We start from the raw sequence: 24,699 nt of genomic DNA on the forward strand, positions 1-24,699 counted from the left end.
GTAATACATTGTTTTTTTTTTGTTTTTAAAGATTTATTTATTTAGTATGTATACAGTGTTCTGCCTGAATATATGGCTGCAGGCCAGAAGAGGGCACCAGATCTCATTACAGATGGTTGTGAGCCACCATGCGGTTGCTGGGAATTGAACTCAGGACCTTTGGAAGAGCAAGCAGTGCTCTTAACCTCTGAGCCATCTCTCCAGCCCCTGTAATACATTGTTATGAGATGTAAGCAAACTATGATTTTTGGGGATGACTCTCATAAATATTATTATTATTTTAATATACTATCTTCTTATTTTTGTGAAATTTTAGCAACAAGCTTTTTGTTATTCTATTTTTTTTTTGGTTTTTTGAGACAGGGTTTCTCTGTGTAGCTTTGCGCCTTTCCTGGAACTCACTTGGTACCCCAGGCTGGCCTCGAACTCACAAAGATCCGCCTGGCTCTGCCTCCCAAGTGCTGGGATTAAAGGTGTGTGCCACCACCGCCTGGCTGTTATTCTAATTTCTATATGACATATACTAAATTATAATACCTTGGGCTGGAGAGATGGCTTCTTGGTTAAGAGCACTGGCTGTTCTTCCATAGGTTCTGAGATCAATTCCCAGCAACCACGTGGTGGCTCACAACCATCTGTAATGGGATCTGATGCCCTCTTCTGGCCTGCAGGCATACACGCAGACAGAACACTGTATACATAATAAATAAATCTTTTTTAAAAATTATAATACCTTATTATGTATTTATAATATATAAATATATGAGAATGAATATATAGAATTTTTATATTACAAAATACCAAACAATTGAATGGCCATCCCCAAAATGAAATAAAATGAATAATAAGCATATAAAAAAATAATAATAGCAATAAATTGATTTACAACCTGTGTCCTTTATGCAGAGCCACCAAGGTAGGGAGAGCTGATTCAGCAAGCACAAATACTAGATCACCTGCTTTTGAGTTTAAAGCAATGAAATACAGGTGCCGAGAGACAGGCTTCTGGTGCCCCACTGAGGCTTCCCAAGAGAGGAGATAACAGCAGCCCTGTTTGTTGAGCACTTGTTATGTACCAGGCACAACTCCAAGTCCCTTATGCTCACACCTCCGGTGGTGGTGTATCACTCCCTGTGGCTTGAAGAACAGAGAGGGTGGCTAGCCTGCCCCCGTCACACAGCTGAGCTTACACCGGCACCCAGCATCCTCTGGGTCACTGGCTCTTCAGAGGTGATTCTTTTTCTTTCCAGTGGTCTAGTATTAAATTTCAGGAGTCAAACGGAATGGCCCTGACCCCCTCCACTCTACCCCAAGATGCTCCCAGGTGTTCTGAAGACAGAATTCTGGAGCTAAGAAAGGGAGGAGAGGGCACACCTCCTGACATTTGTGATGTACCTGGGCACACAGTGGAGGCTAAGCCTGACTCTCTTGGCCAGCACATTGCGTTAGGGGATCCATGGAGGAAACAGGGAGGTCTCTGAAGGCAGAAGGAATAGCAGGAGCTGGAAGGGAGCCAAGAGTCCTGCCGGGCTGCCGGCTCTCCTCTGCACTCTGGACCAGCCCCTTGTGAACTTCCTTCTCTAACGCAGAGGCTTGGGCATGCCCTTTCCTTGGTTACACGTCCAGTTGCTATAATGAACCACCCTCAAAAGGTAAGGGAGTGGGGTGCTTTGGATGAGAATGGCCCCCTAGGTTCATGTGCTTGGTCTCTTGTTGGTGGACATGTTTGGGAAGGGTTAGTGTGGTTGTGATGGCTATTTGGGGTTTTCAACTTGACTGCCTCTGGAATTGACTAAACCCAAGCTGTTTGGTACACAGCTAAGGGATTTTACTTGATTGGATCGTTCGAGGTGGGAAGAGCCACCTTTAATCTGGGCGGCACCTTCTGGTGGCAGCCCATATAAAGGACACGGAGGAAGGAAGCTCTTGCTCGTCACCTGCTTGCTCTCACTCTTGCTGGTAAATTCATTCCTTCATTGGCATTACACCAGTGGTTCTCAACCTTCCTAATGCTGCAGCCCTTCATTACAGTTCCTCAGGGTGTGCTGACCACCAGCCCTAAAATTACTTTCATTGTTACTTTGTAGCTATAATTTGGCTACTGTTATGAATCTATGAATCATAATGTAAATATCCGTGTAATCCGATGGTCTTAGGTGACCCCTGTGAAAGGATCCTTTGACCCCCAGAGGGATCATGACCCATAGGTTGAGAACTGCTGTGTTAGAGCCTACTTCTTCAGGATTCCAGCATATACTAAAAACCAGCTGAGACATCCCACCTCATAAACCAAACAACTATTGGATCCCTGGACTTCCCATTGGTAGACAGTCACTGTTGGAACAGTCAGGCCACAGCCTGTGAGGCACTCTGATAAATGCCATTTATATGTATTCGGTCTGTAAGTTATGTTTCTCTGAAGAATCCTGACTAATGCAGTGGCCTTGTTGGAGGAGGTGTGTCACTGAGTGGGGTGGAGGGGAGGGGGGGACACTGTGAGTTTCGCTCTCTCCACCTCATGCTTGTGGATGAGATATAAGCTCTCCAGCACCATGCCTGCCTGCTGCCGCCATGCTGCCCTCCATGAGAGTCATGGATTCACCCTCTGGAACCGTAAGCACTCAGTAAACTCTTTCTTCTGTAGTATAGTATAGAATGTATAAAATCTATACAATTCCTTCTCATTGGGTCTCCTCACAGCAATAGAAAAGTAACAAAGATAGAAAAGGTTAACTCTGGTTCTCACTTCAAGGTCACAACGTGGTGGAAATGGTAAGATCGCATTGGCATGAGGTGGCTGGTCACGTGGTGCTCAGCTTACTTTCTCCCTTTTTGTGCGTTCAAGATATTTTATTTGCCGGGCGATGGTGGCTCATGTCTTTAATCCCAGCACTCGGGAGGCAGAGGCAAGCGGATCTCTGTGATTTCGAGGCTAGCCTGGTCTACAGAGTGAGTTCCAGGACAGGCTCCAAAGCCACACAGAGAAACCCTGTCTCAGAAAATCAAAAAACAAAACAAAAACCATTATTTTATTTAAAGTGTGTGGGTGTTTTGCCTACGCTGCATGCTTGCTTGGCGCCTGTGGAAACCAGCAGAGGACGTGGGACCCCCTGGAACTGCAGTTGCAGACGGTTGTGAGCCTCCATGTGGATGCTGGGAACCGAACCTGAGTGCTTGACCTTAACCTGTCAGTCTCGCTTTTTCCTTTTTATTCAACCCAGAACCCAAACTCGGTAATGGCGCCACCTACAGTTACAATGGATCGTTCCACTTCAGTTGACTTAATCCAGGGAATCCCTCACAGGTGTGCCCAGAGCCTTGCCTCTTCCTGTCCCTTAAATCCGACCTGTCCCTCTACTTCTCAAACACCTTCCGTGGCTGCCTGTGGCTCACAGGAGGCGCGCCACCTGGTTTCCAGAACCTCCCTGCTGATGTTTGGTGAGGCTCAGACACGGGTGACCAAGATTTTTATTGTTGGGAATGTGCAGGGGCGTGGGGGGTGGGGTCCCAGGCCAGGTGTGGGGTCACTTCGTGCTCAGCGGCTCCACCCGCAGCCACAGCCCGCCCTCTGCTCTCAGGATCAGCTCCGGCTGCCTGCGCGGCTCCTTGCTGTCCGGCAGGACGCGGAAGCGCAGCAGCGTCAGCGCCAGCGCCACCTTCATCTCGCTCATGGCGAAAGTCTGCCCGATGCAGTTCCTGAGGGAGGGCGGGGTGGGGACTCTGACTGTGTCCTAGACTCCACCCGGGACCGACACAGCACTATAACCTGGCCCCGGGCTATGACATCTGGGACCACGCCTGGGCGTCAGTATCCTTGGAGCCTGGTCCAGACCAGCACCCAAACACCAGGGAGGGACTCTGAGCACAGAGAGGGGCTCTTCACTTTCCCCTCCCTGCTTCCCCCAAACCTTTGCTCAATTCCTGTGCAGAGAGGCAGGAGGGAGATGGTAACGCCTCCCCCACCCAACTCCCCCTGCCCTCACTGCCAGCCCCAGACCCCGACCCCTCACTCCCGACCTCACCTGGGCCCTGCCGAGAAGGGAATAAAAGCCAGGGATGGCCTGCCCTTGGCGTTGTCTGCGTCAAATCGGAAGGGGTTATAGACCTGCAGGAACACAGAGCCACGGTGGGTGATTACCATCTGCCAGGCAGCACAGCCAGGAACAGAGAGTCCTCCGTGTGCGGTGGAAGGTAAGAATTGATTTCTCTGGCTCCTGGGCTGGTGGACTGCTCACCCAGAGTTAGGGGTGCGGCCAGGAGCAGTTGGAAGCCCTGGATTCCATTCCCAGAAGAAGCATAAAACCGAATGGGTGCAAACCTGTCATCTCAGCACCCCAGAGGTGGAGGTGGAGGGTCAATGGTTCAGGGTCAATTTTGGCTGTATAGGGATTTCCAGGCTAGCCTGGGATACCTGAGACCCCGCTTTATAAAACCTATGATTGGGGTTGGGGAGGTAGCTGAGTTGGTGCGGCACTTGCCCTACCAGGCACATCCCTGGATCCCATCCCCAGCATAAGCCAGGCATGGTGCTGCCCACCTGTCATCCCAACACTCAGGAGGTGGAAGCAGGTGGATCATAAGTTTACAGTTATGCTTGGCTACAGCGTGAGGCCAAGGCCAGATTGAGCTGCACACACACACACACACACACACACACACACACACACGTGCGTGCCTTCACCTCTAGAACCCCGGCCCACAACATAGGAGAATTAAGGGACAGCACCTCCGGGTCAGGCCACACAGCGGGATTGTGATGTGTCCCGAAAATACTTATTCTGCAGATGACACCTGTGGGGGAAATGAAGCGGTCGAGACAAACTGTTGCACGCTGGACGCACTGTCTGCCCAGGACCCTCCCTCTCCTCCCTGTGGGCACCTTTGGGGATGACCCGGCCGTCTGGGAGCACAATGTCCTGAGTGCAGCAACGGGAGATAGCCATGACAGGGGGATGCAGCCGCAGACTCTCCTTGATGCACATGGTGAGGAAGGGCAGCTGCGCCAGGTCGTCCCTGGGAAAATCCCAACCAACAGTTAACCAGGTCAAAAATGAGAGCACCACAGCGCCTCTGTGGCCCAGTGGAACCTTTCTCCCTCTGGTAAAATAATCTTGAGATGGATGAAGTGCTTGAGCGCTGTAAAAGCACAGGCTGACTAGAAGGCTCAGTGAGGAAAAGCACTTGCTGACAAGTCTAAAGACTTGAGTTCAATCCCCAAGAGCGACATTAATTAGCTAATGTAATTTTTAAAAATGAAAACAAAGACAAAATTTCAACAGTGGAAAGGCTGAGACAGGAGGATTATGAGTTCCAGGCCAGCCTATGGTGCACAGTGACACTCTGTCTCAAAATACTTTATCAACTAACAGTTGGCTAGCTTACTGATTAGTTAGCTTAATTGTGTGTTTATTAGCAATTAACTTTTGATTATTCAAAAGGTTTTTAAATCAGAGAATTAGGAAAGTACCAAAGAAAGTTTAGCCAGGTAGCTTTAGAATCTTTTTCTGAGAGAACTCAATGTCTAAATGCCAATGGTATAAAAAGTCAACAAATGAGCTGAGAGATGGCTCAGTGGTTACCAGGACCTGAGTTCAGTTTTCAGCACCTACATCAGGCAGCTCACAACTGCCCCATAACTCCAACTCCAGAGACTTGACACACTCTTCCTACCTCTGCAGACACTGTATTCACATACACCTCCCCACCTACACACACACACCACACACATACCATATAACCTTAAAAATAAAAATAATTTTTAAATTAACAAGTTTGAATAAAAATTATTGTCTCTGGAAAAAAAAGGAAAACCAAAGTACAAAACAGTAAAAAGTAAAATAAATGTGTCTAAAATGCTTTTGCTTTTCTTCATCACTGTACTAGAGATACTAGCAAATGTAATTAACTAAGAAAAAAAGGAAGGAAAGAATGTAACTTGCTGTAGAAGGGTAAATGTGTCATTTTAGCAGAGAGAGGTGCTGGGGAGGGTTGTTTGGGTTTTGGTTTGTTTTGGGTTTAGTTTTGGTTTTGTGGGACTTAGGATCCATCTCATGTGCTAGGCAAGTGTTAGCATATGCTAGACAAGTGTTCTCCCACCAAGCCCCTTCCACAGCTCCAGACGGTGATTTTATGCTTAGAAAACACAGCAGAATCCACTGGAAAACTTGAACAACTCGTGCAGAGCCAACAATGTGGCTGAAACCTTTGATCTGTGTTCTTTTGGTGTGAGCAGCTAACTGCTCAAAATCTGAACTCTGTGGCACATCACTCAGCCCCCTGGCCCAGTGCCATACATATTCTCTTCCTGCAGGCTGCCTGGTTGCTAGCTTTTTGTTTGCTTATTTGTTTATGTGTCCCTCCAAGGATGCCTTTTTGTTTGTTTGTTTTATATTTTTAAGGGTTTTAAAGTGTGTGTGTGTGTGTGTGTGTGTGTGTGTGTGTGTGTGTGTGTGTACATTTGTATTACAGGTGCCCAAGGAGTCTGGAAGTATTGGATCCTCTGGTGCTAGGGTTACAATTGTTACAATTGTTACAGACTGCAATTGTGAGCAGTCCGGCATGGGTCCTGGGAATGGAACTGGGGTCCTCTGCATTTCTCCAGCCCTGTTTTGTGTTTTGAGGTAGACAAGGTCTTATTATGCTGCCCAAACTTATCTCCAACTCCTGACTCAAGGGATCCTCTTGCCTCAGCTTCCCAAGTAGGTGAGACTAAACGTGTGCCCCTGGCACCCAGCGCACCTGATGTTTCAAAGGAACTTCAATAACTAAGCTAAAGTTTTTCTGGATGACTAAAGGATTGTATGGTTAGGTCAATCTGACAGGGAAGGACCTTGGAAGATACCTACAAGGACCTCTGCAATACAGAGCTGATGTGCCTATCTTCTGCTCAAACCCTCTCCTGGCCCCATAAATGGCCTTGGGTTAAAATCAAAGTCACTAACATTGCCTGCCCAGTCTATGCTGGTGGCCTCAGTTGCTGCCACCTTGGTTCATCTTAGCCCCAACACACACACACACACACACACACACACACACACACACACACACACACACACACACCTCTTCTTCCTGTCCCACTTTCTCATTTCCTTTCCTCCCCCTTCACCTCCATCTTTCAAAGCCTCTCTCCCCGATCTAAATGCAGACCTCCTCTTCCCTCCTTTTCTCTCCCATCTTTTGTTTTCTCATGAGAAGAGCCAAGGAGAGGGGCTCAGAAGCACACCAGCACCTGCACTCACCATTCAATCTCCTCAGGCTCACGGTCCCTCAGGAGATCCTGCACCTCCTGCCGGCAGCGATCCTGGTATTCCGGGTGCCTTGCCAGGTTGTACAGGATCCAGGAGAGCCCACTGGCCGTGGTGTCATGGCCTGAGGGGCAGACAGGCAGTCTGGGTCTCTTGGCTGCTTTAGCATCACCAAGTGGACACCATACAGGTGGCTCAGTCCCCAGGAAGTGTAATTGCCAAGAAGGACAGGGAAGGGGAAGGGATAGAGGGATCCGGGTTCCACCTACCAGGTCACCAGGATGCTTAGACAGACACCTCCCCTCTCTGTAGCAGTTCACGGAACACTCACCTCCAAACATGAAGGTGTCAGCCTCTGCTCTGATGTCCTCATCAGACAGTGCCTTTCCATGTTCGTCCTGAAGACAAGGCAAGACACCAAATGGCACCAGTTCTGAGTATTCCTGTGTCTAACCTGAGACAGTCTCTGAAGACCCCTGGTCCATGTGGACACCCACCCAACTACACCCCTGCACCTGTGTCAATCACCATTCTCAGAGTCCCCACACCAGTTATGCCATTCCTGGTGGCTGGCCTCTGTCCTAACCCTGGAGGAACCAGCAACCCATCAATGTTCTTTATCCCTGTACTACAAGTATCTGGAGAAGTGAGTGGCAACCTAGAATATTGGAGTTGAACGTGGATTGCCTTTGAAGTCAGAAGCAGAACTTTATTCCAAAGAGTGTGCTTCTGTGTGTATCTAGGAACAGGCCAGTGAGAGGGCTCCATGGATAAAGGCCCTTGCCACAGCCTGATGATGACTTGAGTTTAATCCCAGGATCTACACAGAAGGAGAAAATTCATTCCCTGGAGTTGTCCTCTGGCCCCCTGTGTGTACTGTGGCACAGGTACCCATGCACATAGACACACACAGTAAACAAGCAGTGTGATTTTAAAACGCATTAAAACAGACACCCGAGAATCTCATCTCCCAGGAGCTATTTGGCTGACCTGCCTGTAGATGTCACTAAAGAGACCTAGTTCACACTTCCCTCTCTCCCTTCCTTCTTCTCACTCCCATCTCCCATCTCTTCTTCTCACTCCCTCTTCGCAGGGAAGAAGATACAATGTGACAGCCCTAGCTGTCCTACATAAGCCTCAAGCCTTATAGCATTCAAACCTTCCTGCTTGAAAATAAGAGCTGTGATCCAGGACTGGGAAAATGGCTCAATTCCCAGCACCCACATAGTGTCTCGCAACTGTAACTCCAGTTCCGGGAGATCTAAAGCCATCTTCTCACTTCCTTGGGCACCAGGTACATATGGAGTGCACATACATATATGCAGACAACACATTCATACACATAAAATATAAATAAACCTAAAACTATTTTTAAAATGAAGCAAGATGGAGAGTGATTAAGGAAGACACCCAGTGTCAAGTTCTGTCCTCTGCATGAGCATGCACACATGAGCACAGGCCCTCCTAAACCACAAGGGAACACAAGTGGTTTTTGTTTGTTTGTTTGTTTGTTTTTTTAATGCTCCATATACAGGTAAAGTATTGCATTGGCCACTAAGGGGACCTGAGAGTTGGGAGCTTTGCCATCGTCCTAGCTGCTTTATTGTGGAATGGGCTGTTCTGCTCGTGGGCATCAGGCTGCTGAGCACAGCCATAGGAAGATGGACCTGCTGCTCAAAGACACTAATTTCTAAAACTCAAAGGTCCCCAGCCAGGCCCATGTAAGTCCAGGGGCCTGGGGTGATGAGTAGGATCTGGGCCTGACAAATGGGGGTGGGGAGGTTGGAGTGGCTCATATTCAGGGTCACCTTCCCACCTTCTGTATAGGTTATGTGCAAAGATTTAGACCCATAGTTGGAAAGTCAAGAACAGCCTCTCTGTGATCAGAGCCCCTCCCTGGTCTGAGTTGACTCAAAGGATGTAGATACCCATGCAGGGTTCTAGACACCTTAGTTGGCCTGGTGGTGAAGGGCTCATGGCCAGGTTCCAGTGATGAGTGGAGCCTGCATGGGGTCCAGGACACAGTAAGGGCAGAACATTCTCAGCTCTGTGACATCACTTTGTCATCCCAGGCCCGGCCCTCCACTCCCCTTAAGGAACACACCTTGCTCAGCAGCAGCACATCAATGAAGTCCAAAGTCTTGGCCTTGGCTTTGGCCTTGAGGACATCATCATCAACCTGATCAGGGAGGGTGCTGCGCCGCTCCTGGATGATGGCATCAGTGAAGTCATGCACTAGGCGGCAGGCCTTCCGGAAGCGCATCCCGTCCCGGGTGAGGTGATAGAACAGACCCACATGCAGATGCAGCTTCTGGTGCCTTCTGGCCACCAAAGAACTAAGTTCCAAGATGGCAGCAATGTACTCACTAGGCTTCCTGAAGGGTGTAGGCATAGAGGAAGTGATACTTTAACATACATGAACCCCAAGAAGCATCTCAGCAGCCAGGAGCTGCTGCCCATGGGATGGAGAAGCTAAAAGCGCTTGTTTACTCTTGATGCCATCTTGGACTTTGCCCAGTAGCCATGGCAACTAGAGCAGAACAATACAGTGGTACCCAGGTCTATGGTGATAAGAACAGACCACCTTCAACTCCAACTATGTCTCTCTGTCCCCTACCACCTGCCACAAGTGATCTAGAAAGTGGGACTCCTCTTGTATAATTAATATTAGAGGGACCAGCCTTAATATTATACATCCCAGGGGCTCAGGAGAGAGAACTACTAACGGCGAGGACTATTTTCAGGAAATAGAATCTCAGCACACTGAGCTCTATAGTCCACTTGCTTTAATTCCTCTGGTATAACATCCTATTAACACAGTTTTAGTTGTGTTCTCTGCCTAGCTCCTTTCTTGCCTGATTCTCTCTATATTTATCTACTGCTCCCTCTAAGTTCTATCTTAATCCTCTCATCTTAATTCTGCCTCATCTAGGTCCTTTTCATCTTTTTCTTACCCAGCTAGTACTTCCCATCTGACTCTTCCTCATCTTCCATCTCATCCACACATTCTCTCTGGTCCAAATCCTCCTTATCCCTCTCTGTTGTCCGTCTCTAAGTTCTCCATGTTCCTCCTAAGTCTCCCAGGCATCCAGTTATAACCCCCAAACAATAGCAATCCCCTGGTTGAGCAAGGTCACCATGCTTGAATTCTACAGGGTCATAAAGGCAGGTAAGAATTTTCCTCAGGCAATGACCACCAGGCTTTCTTTTACAATCCAAAATGGGAGTGGTAAAAGAGGAGATCAACTGAGTGCTAAAGACCGGTTAGTATATGAAAGGGGAGCTATGTGCTCAGTCTACATTCCTAGAAGTGGTTAGGTAAGAAGTTAGGGGTCTATTAGTAAGGTTGTATAAGAAAGGTGGGTCTTACCCTAAATTGCAAAAGAAATAAAGCTATCTGCCTGACCTAGGAGACAGGTGTAGTTTCATTCACCTTGGATGTCTGATAGGCATTTTAGATAAATACACTGTTAGGAGTTCTTGGAAGCATGTAAGAAAATCATTTTAGGAACCATATATATCTATGTGTATGAGTGTTTTGCCTGCATGTATGCGTGTGCACCATGTGCATGCCTGGTGCCCACAGAGTTCAAAACAGGGCATTGGATCCCCTGGAACTGGAGCTATGGATGGTTGTGGAGCTACCGTGGGGGTGTTGGAACTGAGCCTGGGTCCTGCGCAAGACCAGCAACTGCTTGTAACCACTGAGCTGACTCTCCACCCATGCCTCAATTTATGGCTTTCTTTGTTCTATTATCACAAAAACTTCATCAAACTTGAACCATGTTGAAACATGGAGTTTGGGGAAGCCTGAGTCTGCTTCCAGGCCATGGTCACTCATATTTGGCTCCAGAATAAACAGTCTCTTCTCCCCTTTCGAGAGAGAGCTGTGTTTTTGCCTCAACACTCATTGGTCTCACAGAGGTAGACTTTGGTCTGTCCTGAGTGCCCACCTTAGGGGAAGAAGTGTTTGATTGGATCTCCCAGGGGAAAAGTCAGTTCATCTGCCACAGGGAAGATTATGGAGACTCTTCTCCATCTCCTGTCCTTTACTGAGTCTGTGTAAGCTGCTTCCATGCCCCAGAGCACAGTGTGGACACCAGGCTCCTCCCCTTCCTCCTCCACCCAGGTTCCTCCCCTTCCTCCTCCACCCAGGTTCTTCCCCTTCCTCCTCCACCCAGGCTCCTCCCCTTCCTCCTCTACCCAGGCTCCTCATCTTCCTCCTCTACCCAGGCTCCTCCCCTTCCTTCTCCACCCAGGTTCTTCCCCTTCCTCCTCCACACAGGCTCTTCCCCTTCCTCCTCCACCCAGGCTCCTCCCCTTCCTCCTCCACCCAGGTTCCTCCCCTTCCTCCTCCACCCAGGCTCCTCCCCTTCTTCCTCTACCCAGTCTCCTCCCCTTCCTCTTCCACCCAGGTTCTTCCCCTTCCTCCTCCACACAGGCTCCTCCCCTTCCTCCTCCACACAGGTTCTTCCCCTTCCTCCTCTACCCAGGCTCCTCCCTTTCCTCCTCCACCCAGGTTCTTCCCCTTCCTCCTCCACACAGGCTCTTCCCCTTCCTCCTCCACCCAGGCTCCTCCCCTTCCTCCTCCACCTAGGCTCCTCCCCTTCCTTCTCCACACAGGCTCTTCCTCTTCCTCCTCCACCCAGGTTCTTCCCCTTCCTCCTCCACCCAGGCTCCTCCCCTTCCTCCTCCACCCAGGTTCTTCCCCTTCCTCCTCCACACAGGCTCTTCCTCTTCCTCCTCCACCCAGGTTCTTCCCCTTCCTCCTACACCCAGGTTCTTCCTCTTCCTCCTCCACCCAGGCATCTCCCCTTCCTCCTCCACACAGGTTCTTTACCTTCCTCCTCCACACAGGTTCTTCCCCTTCCTCCTCCACACAGGTTCTTCCCCTTCCTCCTACACCCAGGCATCTCCCCTTCCTCCTCCACACAGGTTCTTCCCCTTCCTCCTCCACCCAGGCTCCTCATCTTCCTCCTCTACCCAGGCTCCTCCCCTTCCTCCTCCACCCAGCCTCCTCCCCTTCCTCCTCCACTCAGGCTTCTCCTCTTCTTCCCAACTTATCTTCTTTCCACTTCCATGTCTATAATTATTAATTGTTATTACTGGTGGCTCAATGAGTTTAATTAGGGTTATTTGCAGGAATGTGGACACCTCCTTACCAGTGGCGTAGCCACTGAAGAAAATGCCTCTCCGTTTCCATTAACTGCCTTATTGTACTGTAATTTCCTCTGAATTGAAACATTCCATCCTGGAGCAAGATTCATTAAGACTCAGGAAGTAAACAACTCTAGTTCAGGAAATCCCTGAAACTCATCAGGTTCACGAGGCTCCTCCTTCCCCAAAGTTACATAAGTAGTAAGGACTGCTGGAGAGAGGAGACGCTCTGACCTGTAGAGCTGCAGAGAGCTCTGGGCTTCCAGCTCTGTGAGCTGTCACCCATGCTGGCCGACTTTGGTGATGCCGCTGTCATTGAGTCATTTCTGCTTCTGTAAGTGACCCCAAAAGAACTCATTGGTTCACCAAGTTGGACATAGGTGGTGTCCATACTTGGGTCTGTCACAGTCTCCCTACCTGGGGTGAGAAGATGTTTGTTTACACCTCCTCAGATAACAGTGTCACACAACATGCCTGCAGAGTCCCAGGAACTATAGCCCTAGGTGGGGACTGATGAGCCCCTCCACCACCTCTCTCTTTACTTTGAAAAGTCCCCTCTCCTCCATGCTCCAACTTTGAGGTACTGCCACATCCCAGGAGCCAACTGATCACTGACTGAAGCCTCTTGGGTTTCACTGATTGAAAGCCCGGGCTCAAAAAATCCTTTTTTCTCTTGAGGTTGATTGTCTCAGATACGTTGTTACAGTGGGAGAAATCTGACTATTGCAAACTCAAACACCTTCAGTGGTTTCCTGGAAATCTCATAATGGAGTTCACATCCCTTGGCCTAGCTTTTCAGGGTCCTTAGAGTCGAGCCATCATCTCCCCTGACACCCTCATCATCCTCACGGCTGGGTGCAAGCCTGCATCTCCAGGCCATCATCTGAACAATTGCACCTCCTGGAAGGACCACTCAGTCTCTCCCCTCCTAGGTCCTCCAATGCTACTTCTGAGCCACCTCCTCTAGGAAGGCCGTTCTGCTCCCTCTGGCCAGTCCCGCCTCCCTTGTGTCTAGGGGCCGTGTTCCCAGGCCAGGACAGGGACTCACTCCTGACAGTTGCTGTCAAAGCTGAAGACACACTTCTGCAGACTGTCCAGCGTCATGAGGCTGATGTGTTCAAACATGTCCAGGCGGGCACTTCCCTTGGAGGCTAGGCGCTGCCACTTGGCCTGGCCAGAGAAGGGGACAGGAATGAGCTGGGCCTTGGCACTTTGAGCCTCTTCCCAACCGCAGTCACCAAAAAGGAGCCCCCCAAAACAGCCTCTGATTTGACCTGATTTGCTGTGTGCCATACTAAGATAGAACCGGTACCCCACCATCCACAGATCACGTCTTTAACTGGGTGGACTTGAGCAAGCTCCCTGATATGTCAGACCTTCAGGGTCGCCCTCACTGGGCAGCACTGCCCTCTACTTCACAAGCTTGTGAAAGTAAAAGCAGACAGCGGATAATTACAGAATCGGCATGTGAGACCATTGTTTGACACACAAGGTGTTCAGTCGGTGCTATCTTTCTTGATCTTCGCTGTTATAAATTTATTTCAAAAATATCAGGCGGCGGTGGTGCACACCTTTAATCCCAGCACTCGGGAGGCAGAGCCAGCCGGATCTCTGTCAGTTCGAGGCCAGCCTGGTGTACAAAGCGAGCTCCAGGACAGGCACCAAAACTACACAGAGAAACCCTGTCTCGAAAAACCAATATATATATACACATATATATCCCTAGGTTCTGGTCATGTGGCTCAGTCAGAAAAGTGCTTGCCACTTTAGCATAAGGATCTGAGTTCAATTCCCAGAGCCCATGTTAAAAAAAAAAAAAGTGGTCATGGTGGCATGCATCTGTAATCCTAGGCCCAGAGATGTGGAGACAGGAGGGTCCCTAGGGCTCAACAGCTAGCCGGCTTGGCTAAATTGTTGAGCTCCAGGTAATGAAAGACCCTGTGTCAAAAAAGCAAGGAGAATGGTAACTAAGGAAAGATACCCATGGTTGACCTCTGATCTACACACACACACACACACACACACACACACACACACACACACACAGGTATATCTGCACACACACATGTTGGGAGCAGGGCAGCCTAGTCTCGGATCAACACATGACTACTTATCCAATGGGTTTCCTCAGGGCAAGGTACCCATGGAAATGGACTCTCACTTGGCAAGGACCAGTAGTCCACAGGACAGCATAGGAATTTGCAAAATTCATGCATCTTGCAGGCTCTTTTCTCTCCCATTATATTGGTGATTCTTCAGGTGGTTTTTAGTTTTATTTGTCAGTCACACATGCAACAGCTGTAATTTTCCCTGGAAATTCTGCTCTTTTTCAAATATTTCCCCCTAAGATTCAGCAGGGGGTTAATGCTTCTTAAATTTTTTTTATCTGGAATTGCTAATTACAACTCCCAATCCTGGGAACTTTTCTGACTCAATAGAGATAGTTAGGTACATATGAGAACACAACACTTGGAACATTAACCATGTTTCACAGTTCGGGAAAGGGCATCCATACACAGGCTTGGAAGAAAGCCTTAGGAATACACATGGTGTCAACCGTTGAGATTAAGTTCCCTGGAAACCAAGCATAGAATCATTGGTAGGATCTAATATGCTCTAAGAGGAAAAAATACAATGCAAAATGTGGGATGGATAGACCTATTCTTACCATACATAGGAGCTTATATTGGTGGAAGAATTATGGTACAGTGAGATGGGAAGAGAGTGCCTTATCAAAGTCTGCCTTTTACAGAGAGATTGAGACATGGGACCCTCTTGTAGTAAAGGGAACTGTATAAAAATATATCTTGAAAGAATTGTCTCGTTTGAATATTGCTTTAAGTATTGCACCCAGGTCTATTACTTTTTACTTTTGTAACCACAAGTAGCTGCCAGCTGATGTAAGTGTTGTGAGAGCAGGATGTGTCTGACTTGATATTTAGTTAAGGCTCCAAAAATGCTGAACCCTATGTCTAGAATAAAGTTATGTATGGGGTGGAAAGGTGTATTTGGGGAAGCATAAAGGGAAACAATGGGGGCTTTCATAATGATCACTATGTATTCCTTAAATTATGATGTATTTCTTCAAATTAAAAAATGGGAACTGATAATAAAGCTGTACATGTAACCATGGTAAGAAAAACTCTAAGTATAAAGAAAGACGGCCTGAGCTATTCATGGCCACTTGAGTGCAATCCACTTGGTGGTCAGAAGTTTCCCTTGCACCAATGCCCCTTCCCTGCCTCAGGACCTGAACCTGAGGTGAGGCTGGACCCTGGCACAAACACACAGGTATACATGCACACACACACACACACACACACACACACACACACACACACACACCTGTAGTATGTGAGAGTTTACTGTCCCTGATCATGAGAATCCTTTCTAGGAATAACAATAATTCACTGTCCTATTATTTCTCACCTGGGCCATTTCTCAGATATGATTACAAAGGACAGCTCAGAGGGCAGCAGTGACCCCAGGCTTCCTTGTTTCCTATCACAGAAGATCCCAGCCTGGCATGACCACTCATGCCTTTAATCCCAGTATGCAAGAGGAAGAGACAAGACCCCAAGTACAGCTGGCTAGAGAGACTAGCTGTATCCATGAGCTCTGGGTTTGATTGAGAGACCCTGCCTCAATGAGTCAGGCTGAGAGAGATGGATGAAGATTTCCAACATCAAGCTTGGGCCTCCACATGCACACACATGCGAACATACAAACCCTCTGTGATGATTAATGTTGATTGCCAGCCTCACAAGATCTGGAGTTACCTAGGAGACAAGCTTCCGGGCATTCTTGTGAGGGATTATCTGTGTTAGGTTACCCTTTGTGCGTGCCTGGAAGGGGTTATCTGATGTGTTGGCTAGTTTTGACTGTCCACTTGACACAGTTAGAATCACCTGGGAAGAGAATCACTCCATGAGGTGTTTTCTAGATCAGGTCAGCCTGTGGACATGTGTCTGGGGGATTGTCTCGACGGTTAATTGATTCAGGAAAACCCATCCCACTGTGAGTGGCACCATTCCCTAGACAGAGGTTCCTGGACTAAACAGAGAGGAGAAAACTGGCTGTGGGTGAGCAGGGATCCTTGTGTATCTTCTCTCTGCTCTTGACCATGGCCATGACATGTTCAGTGACACCTCAGTCACTTTTTTGTCTGGGAATTCTATCACAGCAGCAGAAGAGAAACTAGAAGGCTGACGTTAACTGAAGGGCAATGGGCCACCCTGAAAGCAGGTGGGCCAGCGGCGTCCGTGGCTGTACACAAAGGAGAAAGTGAGCTGAGCGTCAGCACTCATCCCTCTTTGCTTCCTGACTACGGATGCAATGGGACTAGCCGCCGCACGCTTCTGCCACTGTGACTTCCCCAAACTATGGAGCGTGGAGCAAAGCGACTTCCTCCCTTAAGTTGCTTCTGTCTGGGTATTTTATCACCGCCTCCATCTGAGCAGGGACTGGAGACCAGACCTGTCTACAGCCCTTTGTCCCCCAGGCTCCAGCTGGGGACCTGGGTTCCAGGGACTCACATGCATGATGTTGGTGCTGGCGCTGAAAATCTTCACATATGGCTTCAGGATGTTGAAGTGGAAGGCGGGTGTCAGCATGCGCCGGTGGCGGCTCCACTTGTCACCGGCACTCATCAAGAGGCTATCTCCTAATAAAGCAGCACGGCAGTAGGAAAGGAGAGCACCCTCCCCCCGGCCCCCGGGCCCCGGCCCCCTGGCCCCGGCCCCCTGGCCCCCGAGGGTGTTCCCAGCTCCTCACTTGTTGGTACTCACCCAGCCAGGGCTTCAGAAAACTGTAGAAGACTGTGTCCTTGGGAGCAACTGAAGCTGGTGTGAACAAGGACCATCAGGAGCCATGGCGGGAGGGAGGACATGGAAGGGATGGGGCCCTTAGCCTGGGATCTGCACACTCCCCTCCAAGTCCACATGGTAGGGTTAGGGGCAGGGGCAGAGGGTGCAGGGAGGACTCAGCCTGACATGACACACATACTTCAGCACACCTTCACACAGCTACTACATGGCTGAACATGTTTCCCCTGCCAAGCACAGCATCACATTCTGCAGACCTTTATAGAGACCCACTGCTCCTATCCGCTCCAGCATGTGCTGACATCGCCTGACATAGTCATGTGACACACACAGACAAACATAGGCTAACGTGACTGAAGTACACGTGACTGAAGTACACATGACCTGCCCTGACTGTGACACAGATGGTCAGGCACACCTCAGCATGTCCCATTGACAGGCCCCGGATGAGATTTGAAAGTCCATTTCTGGGCCAGGCATGAGGGAGCATGCCTTTAATCCCAGCATTCTGGAGAGAGAGAGGCAGGTGGAACTCTGTGAGTTCCGGGCCAGCCTGGTCTGCATAGTAAGTTCCAGGCTAGCCAGAGCTACACAATGAAAATACAATAAAATATAGTATTTAGGGAAATAGAGTTTTAGAGGGGAAAAGTTCATTTTGGGAGCAGCAAGATGGCCCAGTAGGTAAAGGTGCTTGCCACTTAGCCTGATGACCAGAGTTCAATGGCTGGGACGAAGAGAAATGACTTCCCAAGTTGTCCTCTGACCTCTACCCTTGCTCTGTAGTACGCACACATGCGCACATAAATAAATGTAAAAATAATACTAAAGTTAATAATAATAATACTACTTCCCTGATGTAACCTACATAGGCCTCAACACTACTCAGATTTTTCCCAAAAGGTCTGTCTCAGTCATAGCTCTGAAAGGCCCTGGTCCCAGACTTCAGACACTCCAAGCAGGACATGGACACAGCCAGGAGAAAAAGACAGTTTCTAACAACACCTCAGACGAGAGCCGGTCAGAAGCCAACTCGTCCCATTGTCTGTGGCCCCAGAGAAAACCACTGTCATATAAACCCGGGTGGGAACCAGGCGCAGCCACCAACACACACCAAAAAGATAGAAGCGTCTGGGAGATACCACATGGAATGCTCCAGACAGGGGCCAAATGACCACAGGTGAGTCAGGTGGGTCCAAATGAGACAAGGGCAGGGGCATTTCTACCACAGCCCTTCCTGACCACACTGAGGTCACCTGAGACTCACGGGTGTGCAAGCTGGGACCAGCATGGTGTCTACCTGGAGCCAAGAGCACAGGCTTGATGAAGGCAGGGTGGAATATGCGGATGACGGGTTGCCATGGCCCCACCCACCAGCAGCACACGTCCCTGAAGGTCCGCACCAGGCTCTGGACGTACAGGAGCCCTTCCTCCGAGCTCTGGATCTATAGAAGAGAAGGACCCACCTGGTGTTTGCTTCTCTGGGCTGCCAGAGGTAACAAGTAGGGTAGAGAGCCACAGGGAGTCCCAGGGATTCCATCCAGGACTTCATCCACACTGCTGAGCCTTGCCCAGGTCCCCCATCCTGAGTCTTGGGACAGAAGATATATCCTCACTTAGTATCCTAAACACTGTATTTTATTTTATTTTATTTTATTTTATTTTGCCTTGTGTGCATGCTTGAGTGAGTGCACATGTGCACATGATCATGTGTATGTGAGTATGGAGGCCAGAGGTCAACCTCAGGTATCATCTAATTTCTTTTTTTTATTACTTTCTATTTATTTGTGGGACATCAAGTGCTATGGTGTACATTGTAGAGGTCAGAGGATAACTTGCAGGAGTTGGTTCTCTCCTTCCACTGTGTGGATCCCTGGAATTGAACTCAGATTGCCAGGCAATCGCCTTTACCTGATGAGTCATCTCACCAGCCCCAACTTTGTTTTCTTGAGACAGAATCTCTCAGTGGCCTGAGGCTCACTGACTGGGCTAGGCTGGTGAGCCAGTGAGCTCCGGGGACCCAGCTGTCTGCACCTCCCCAGTGCTGGGGTCATGTTTGTGCACCAAGCACCTCACTGACTAAGCCATCCCCCAAGCACCCTGAATACCGTATTAACCCGGGTTCTCCTCCATCCCGTCCTCCACATGGAAACAGTTGTACCTCGCAGTTTTCCACATAGCAAGCGGCATGGCTGAGACCTGAGCCTGGGACTGTGGATCCCCAGAGTCACAGAGACTTAGTGCAGACTTTGCCTTGTGAGGGCCCTTTATGGGAACTCCAGGGGGCGGTGAGCTCTCCCGTGGACCTGAATCTCTAAGACTCGTCATTACAGGCATGCCTGAGGGGCATTGTCTTCATTGTTAATTGATGTAGAAGGACTCAGTCTTTGGGGTGCAGCAACATTTCATGGCCTGATCCTGTTCTAGTTTTAATGTTACTGTGATAAAAACACCCTGACCAAAGGCAACTCTGACTTATACTTCCAGGTCATAGTCCATCACTGAGGGAAGTCGAGTCAGGAACTCAAGCAGGAACCTAGAGGCAAGAGCTATGGAGAAACACTGCTCACTGGCTCACTGTGGTTTGCTCACTAGCTTGTATTTATCTGTCTTTCTTAGACTGCTTGGGTCCACCTGTGTAGGGATGGTGCCGTCCACAGTGGTCTGGGCTCTCCTGCATCAATTAACAATCAGAAAATAAACCCACAGACATCAGACATGTCCATAGGCCAGTCTGATAGAGGCGATTTTTTAATTAAGATTTCTTCTTCCATGGTGTGTCAAGTTAACAGTCAAGACTTCATTACAATACGTGTGTGTGTGTGTGTGTGTGTGTGTGTGTGTGTGTGTGTGTTATACACATGAGTGCAGTACATGCAGAAGCCAGAAGAGGATGTTAGATCCTGGAACTGAAGTTATAGGTGGTTGTGAGCTGCCCAGTGTGGGTGCTGGGAAGTGAATCAGGTTCTCTGTGAGAGCAGCCAGTGAGCTCACAACCACTGAGCCACCTCTCAAGGCCTCTCAGTGCTCCCTCCTGACCCCATCAGTGACAGTGTAGCCCCAGCTTTCAAGTATTCTCCCCCTTTTTTTTTGCCAAACTAATAATTTTTCTGTGTTATTCTGTCCTGCTTTTTGCTCCTAATTCTCAGTATAAACACATCTAAAAACAAACATCAATACCATGCAACAGCCTGAAAAACCTGCTACTTTGAAATTCCTTCTGTCAAAAGAACTAGTTTGACATTTTAAACACAGCTTTGAGGCTGGAGAGACAGCTCGGTAATTCTGAGCACTTGTTGCTCTTGCAGAGGACCCAAGTTTGGTTCTTTGCACCCACATGGGGCAGCTCACACCTGCCTCCAATTCCAGCTCCAGGGGATGCAACACCCTCTTCTGGCCTCCCTGGGCACTACACACACACACACACACACACACACACACACACACACAAATAAATAAATAAATAAATAAATAAATAAATAAACAAATAAATAAATAAATCTTTAAACAGAGACTCCCACAAAGTCTCAGAGCAGGGACAAAATGTCCCTAAGTTCTTTGCCAGTGTGTGTGACAGAGTCTCCCTGGGAAGGTGTGTGTGACCAAATGTGTGTGTGACAGAGTCTCCCTGGGAAGGTGCGTGTGACCAAATGTGTGTGTGACAGTCTCCCTGGGAAGACACAACACACACCCCTACTCACCATGACAGACCAAAAGTAATGATTGCACAAGTGTCTGACTTGGCCAACCAACACATTTTATTGGGGTTACTAACAGGATGATGGGAAGGGGCTTACTTACAGGGAGCAGGGATGACTCAAAAGCAGCTGCATCGCTAGGAAACCCACCCAAACATGGGTGATTGCACCCCACCCCAGAAAATTCATGAAAAATAAAGCAACCCTGGAGCTCTCTTTAGAGCTTACAGGCCACTCCACAGCCCAAATATCTTTCTTTATGCAGTTTGGCTGGTCAGAGTCTCCGTCCAGTAAGCGTTTGCCCCTTTTATACTGTTGGCTTAAGGTCCTCAAGAATCTCCTAAGCTTCTGCTCCCCCTGAGGCTCTTGAGCTCCCCTTTTCTTTCTGGAGCAAATGTTTCAATTTGGAAGGAATTTGCAATTTGGAGGAAAATTCCATAGAACAGGTGGCCTCTGCTCCAACTACCAGCAGTGTTTTTTCCCATCTAAAGACTCATGAGCACAGTAATTACCTCATAGGTACAGTCATTTTGTCATAAGCACAGCCATTACCTCATGGGCACAGTCATTACCTCATGGGCACAGTCATTACCTCATGGGCACAGTCATTACCTCATGGGCACAGTTATTACCTCATGGGCACAGTCATTACCTCATGGGCACAGTTATTACCTCATGGGCACAGTCATTACCTCATGGGCACAGTTATTACCTAATGGGCACAGTCATTACCTCATGGGCACAGTCATTACCTCATGGGCACAGTCATTACATTATGGGTCAGCCATTAACTCATGGGCACAGTCATTACCTCATAAGTGCAGTCATTACTGTCTGAATTCTCACCAGATTCTGGACTTTTGAGTTCCTCCAGACCTACCCACTAATCTCTGTGTTAGTTATTTTTATGAGCCTGTGAGCAGAGTCCCTGAAAGAACAGGTGACAGGAGGAAGGCCTTTCTTTGCTCAAGGTTTCAGAGCATTTAGTCCATGGCTGCTCGGCCCATCCACTCGATGTTTCACTTCATGGCGACAGGAGTCTATGGTAGGGGAGTTCTTTACCTCATGTGGACAGGGAGCAAAAAGAGATAAGAAAGGAGAGAGGACAAGAAACTCCCAAGAAGCTGTCCCTAATGATCTATGTCTTCCAACTACATCCTGCCTCCTGAAGTTTCCAGAACCTTCAAACGAGTGTCACCAGCTGGGCACTGGGCATCCAGCAAGCATATGTTGTATAACAATTTTCTCTAACATTCCCTCTGGGAAACAGGAGACTCCAAAGGGGTCTGAAAGTGGAAACACACAAGACGTCAAAGCCTCATTCTGGATGAGCAGAAGTTAGTCCATGTTTCCTCAAGTCTCTCAACACCACGATGTCCACCTTGGCTTTGGAATGTGGATTCTCTCACCCTGGGAGCAGTCCCAGCATCAGAGGCCACCACAAGAGGGAACTCCCATGGGGAGATAGTGGGTGGAAGTGTGGTCTCAGGACTTGTCCCCAAGGTATCCCATATCCCTCCATGGTCTAGGTGGCCCATTTTTATATGGCACTTTTCCCTCCAGGCCTAACAGGATGTCATTTTCAGCATTTCCTGGTAGTCATGGCAACTATAGCAGAACACTGGAGTAGTAGCCAGGCCAATGGTAATGGTGATGGAGTTATTAGACTCCAGGGGAGACCCTTTTCTGGTACTCCAGCTATGACTCTCTCCTCCAGCAGCAAGTGATCTTAGGATATGCTAGAGTGTACCGGAAAAGGAGGGTTTTTAAGACTCTACGGTGCAGCTTCCATGAAGTTGTCACCCAGGATGGTTGGGACCTTATAATAATAGGGCTGTTTGGGGGTCACCCATGATCCTGTAAGTAACTGCTCTCCTGTTCTCTGTAAAAACACCAGATAAACCCATTGTTCTCACAGAGCTAGACGCTGGTGGGCTTGCTACTCGGGCACCTCCTCGGGTAAATACTTGATCACATCTACTCAGGAAAAGTTAACTTGCCACCCAGATAGCCTCTGGTTCCTTCTGCGAGGAAGCCTTGACAGACCCCAAGGGAGCAGAGGTGTCACCTAGGTCTCCATCAGGGTGGCAGCTCTCACCTGTCATCTGCTGACACCAGGCCCTGGCAGAACAGCCTGTGTGTGGTCCAGCTGAACCCCTGCACCCCTGGCACCATGCCATTTACAAGGAAAAACAAATGTCACCAAATCACCCAGAGGGAAAAACAGATCTAAGTCAACGTTCAAGGTGTGGCCTGAAGGATGGGTTCTGGGAAGGCGTCTGAAAGGGGAAGTGAGTGGCCAGCTCATATCTAGATTGAGCAACAGGGCTAGCTCATTGGTACATCTCAGTTGAGAAGCCAGACATAAGAGGAAGAGGCTGGAGGAAGTAGGAAATCAGACCCCAGAGCTCCCCTGGCCCAGCCACCCCCCTGGGTGTGCCTCGGTGGGTTGCAGCTCATTTCTGTGGCCAGTGGGAGACCAGACATGAAAAGATGGAGTAGAGGCAGAGGACTGGCCCTGATCTCCCCTCAGGAGGCTTCAAGCCCAGCACAGACAGCCTGAGAACACCAGGGTCCTCAGTCTGTGGAGCCATGCTGGGAGCCCTGCAGCATGGGCATCTGTGTGGAAGTCAGCTGGAGATGGATGCAGAGAAACCTATTCCGGGTGGAACGATGTGATTCAGCCCATCCCTGCCCCCATTCCAAGCACCTCACAATTCCTTCCACCCTGAAACCCCAGGCCCACCTCCCTGCCACACTCACCAGGCCCAGGTGACCCAAGAGCCAGTTTCGTTTGGGGGGCTGAGGGAAACAGCGAAGGCGATGGGAGATTTCATAGACAGCGTGAGCCTGGCTCAGGATGTAAGCCAGGAGGCAGGAGGCCCCAGCCAGGGGCAGGAACAGCCACAGGGAAGCTGTTGCAGGCCCCAGGCCCAGCCAGGACAGGCTCAGCTGTAGCATCCTGCAGGGCAAATGAACACAAGGTGAGATCCTGAGGCACGGGAAAGGGAGAGGGGTGTCCAGGGACAGTAGACAGGAGCAGGGGATTAAAAGGTGGGGATAAGGCCTGGGAAGGTAGGGAGACCCAGGGCAATGCAGGGGCAGACAAGAAGGAGGAGAAGAGGAGGAAGAATGAGATGGAGGAGGAAGAAATGAAGAAGAGAAGATGGAGAAGGAAAGAGATTGATTTGAGTCCTAGTCATAGACCAGGGGCCGGGGACCATGAGCGAGAAATCAACACCTGATACCGACTTCCTGTCCTACCCCAGCCTAGGACAGCCCCTCCCCGCCCCACTGGGACCCCTCATCCCACCGGCCCTAGGCTGGTACCTTCTCTCAGGATCACTCTGTTCCCCAAGTCCTTCTCTCACCTTTTCTGACTCCTGACCAGGGGTGGCTGGAGGAGTCTGGGCTGGGCCAGCCTATGCCTTGCAGGCCCTGCTGCCTCCTTCTGTCTGGGTAGATGGCCCACATGGGGGCGGAGCCAGCCTGGAGCAGAGGAGAACCAATCAGGACCCCACACTCAGGGTCACACAGACGAGTACTGGGTCCCCGGGACTTCACACCTCTCATGTGGGGGCTTTAGAGGAAGCAGTGGGCAGATCAACAGAGATAGAGCCCCAAAGAAAGGGTATGAGGAAACAGGCTGGCCACCACTATGGGGCCTGTGAACTAGGACTCTGCTCTGTGTAAGAGTGTGAGGAAAGTCCTCCCACCGTGCCTAGGGTCCTCATCCTGCCTCCTGTGCCCAGGCTAGTCTACACACTAGTCTACATAAAC

General features: G+C 49.3%; 1 protein-coding gene across 1 annotated transcript; it reads right to left on the reverse strand.

Annotated features, from left to right (window-relative positions):
* Window positions 1-3,450: 3,450 nt before the first annotated feature.
* Window positions 3,451-23,880, reverse strand: LOC131894187 (cytochrome P450 4F3). Its single transcript, XM_059244393.1, has 12 exons — window positions 23,683-23,880; window positions 18,522-18,666; window positions 17,189-17,242; window positions 16,937-17,064; window positions 13,450-13,571; window positions 9,349-9,619; window positions 7,576-7,642; window positions 7,239-7,368; window positions 4,880-5,013; window positions 4,727-4,791; window positions 4,023-4,105; window positions 3,451-3,696 (listed from the first exon to the last, which is right to left on the reverse strand). Exons 1-12 carry the CDS (start codon window positions 23,878-23,880, stop codon window positions 3,525-3,527), a joined length of 1,569 nt encoding a protein of 522 aa, XP_059100376.1. The 3' UTR covers window positions 3,451-3,524.
* Window positions 23,881-24,699: the final 819 nt, after the last annotated feature.

This window comes from Peromyscus eremicus, chromosome 17 (genome assembly GCF_949786415.1).
Source record: "Peromyscus eremicus chromosome 17, PerEre_H2_v1, whole genome shotgun sequence".
NCBI lineage: Eukaryota > Metazoa > Chordata > Mammalia > Rodentia > Cricetidae > Peromyscus > Peromyscus eremicus.